Source organism: Echinops telfairi, unplaced genomic scaffold, assembly GCF_000313985.2.
Source record: "Echinops telfairi isolate 266 unplaced genomic scaffold, ASM31398v2 ScPeMD7_7467;HRSCAF=8505_1, whole genome shotgun sequence".
Classification (NCBI taxonomy): domain Eukaryota; kingdom Metazoa; phylum Chordata; class Mammalia; order Afrosoricida; family Tenrecidae; genus Echinops; species Echinops telfairi.
In genome coordinates this window covers 7,752,512-7,753,778 of record NW_022111368.1, presented here as the reverse complement: position 1 = coordinate 7,753,778, position 1,267 = coordinate 7,752,512, and the positions used below count along the sequence as shown (strand labels likewise).

The following is a 1,267-nucleotide window of genomic DNA, read 5'->3' as shown; positions in this document are numbered from 1 at the left end:
TACTACATCCCCTTTCCCTCCTGGTATCGCCACTGTCACCCCTGGTCCTGAGAGGTTCTTCTGTCCTAGATTCCCTGTGTTTCCAATTCCCATCTGTACCGCTGTGCATCATCTGGTCTAACCAGGTCTGCAAGGCAAAATTGGGGTCCTGGTGACAATAATTTTTATTTGGCAAAACAAAGAGTTAAATGCTTTTACTGGTTACCCCAAACTGTACCGGAATAATGAGGACAACAAATGTATTCAGCAGTCCCCGAAACCCACCAGTCTGGAGGTCACTGCTAGGCCAAGAGGTCTGAGGGCATGAACGACTTCGGGGTTGTTCCAACCTCAGTCAATCCCGGCAGTGCCCAATGGATGCCTGGGCCCGTGACTTCTTTCACTGCCCCCTTGGCACCCACCTTGGCCTTTGTGCGATGCGCTGGGCCTCTCCATCTGGAGTCTCCAGCTGCCACAGGGGTACAGATTCATCTCCTCGCATTGTCTGCTTACACTTCCCCACCCCTCTATCTTTCTGAACTAAGTACTTTTATTCTCTGGAATCATGCAACTTTGAGATATAAGTGAAAATTGACTCAAAATAAGAGCAGTACTTTTGAACTATTTGCAACGATTATTTATATATATATATATATATATATATATATATATATTTTTTAAACCCCCCCAAATGAAGTCCTCCCCAAAGCCCAAATATATACAATAGATACACAGGATCACAAGACTTCTCAGCATGTCGAAGTCTTCCTCATTTGGTGGAATGTAGACCCTGGCTTGGGAACTTGGTCAATACTCAAGGGCAGGTTCTTTGGGTCACTGTTTGAGAACTTCTGTCGGGTTCTCAGCAGCTAACTGGATCCCTTTAGGAGAGGCTGGATGCTTACCTCCATGGCCCGGGGCGCCTGGCAGTCCAAAGGGCCCTTCTTGGCCGGGAGCTCCTGGAAATCCGTGCTGCCCGGGAGGGCCAGGCAGTCCTGTCTGGCCTGAAGGTCCTGGGAACCCTGGCTGTCCCTTCAAGCCTGGCATGCCAGGCATCCCCTGGCTTCCTGCAGGAGCCAGAGATCAGACAGGTGAGGCCAACTCTATGCGTTTGAGTACAACCACTATTACGTGATAGTCGTTTTTAATTTTAACAAATTATTTTATTGGGGGCTTTTATAGCGCTTATAACAATCCGTACATCAATTGTATCAAGCACATTTGTACAGATGTTGCCATCATCATTTTCAAAACATTTTCTTTCTACTTGAGCCCTTGGTATCAGCTC

The 1,267-nt window shown here is 47.3% G+C and overlaps 1 protein-coding gene across 1 annotated transcript in view; it reads right to left on the bottom strand.

The window, feature by feature from the left end:
* Nucleotides 1-1,267, bottom strand: part of COL4A2 (collagen type IV alpha 2 chain) — a 232,987-nt gene that overhangs the window by 30,263 nt on the left and 201,457 nt on the right. The window contains exon 30 of the mRNA XM_004704409.2: nucleotides 885-1,046. Coding sequence (XP_004704466.1) covers nucleotides 885-1,046 — 162 coding nt within the window. The remainder of the gene's footprint in view (nucleotides 1-884; nucleotides 1,047-1,267) is intronic.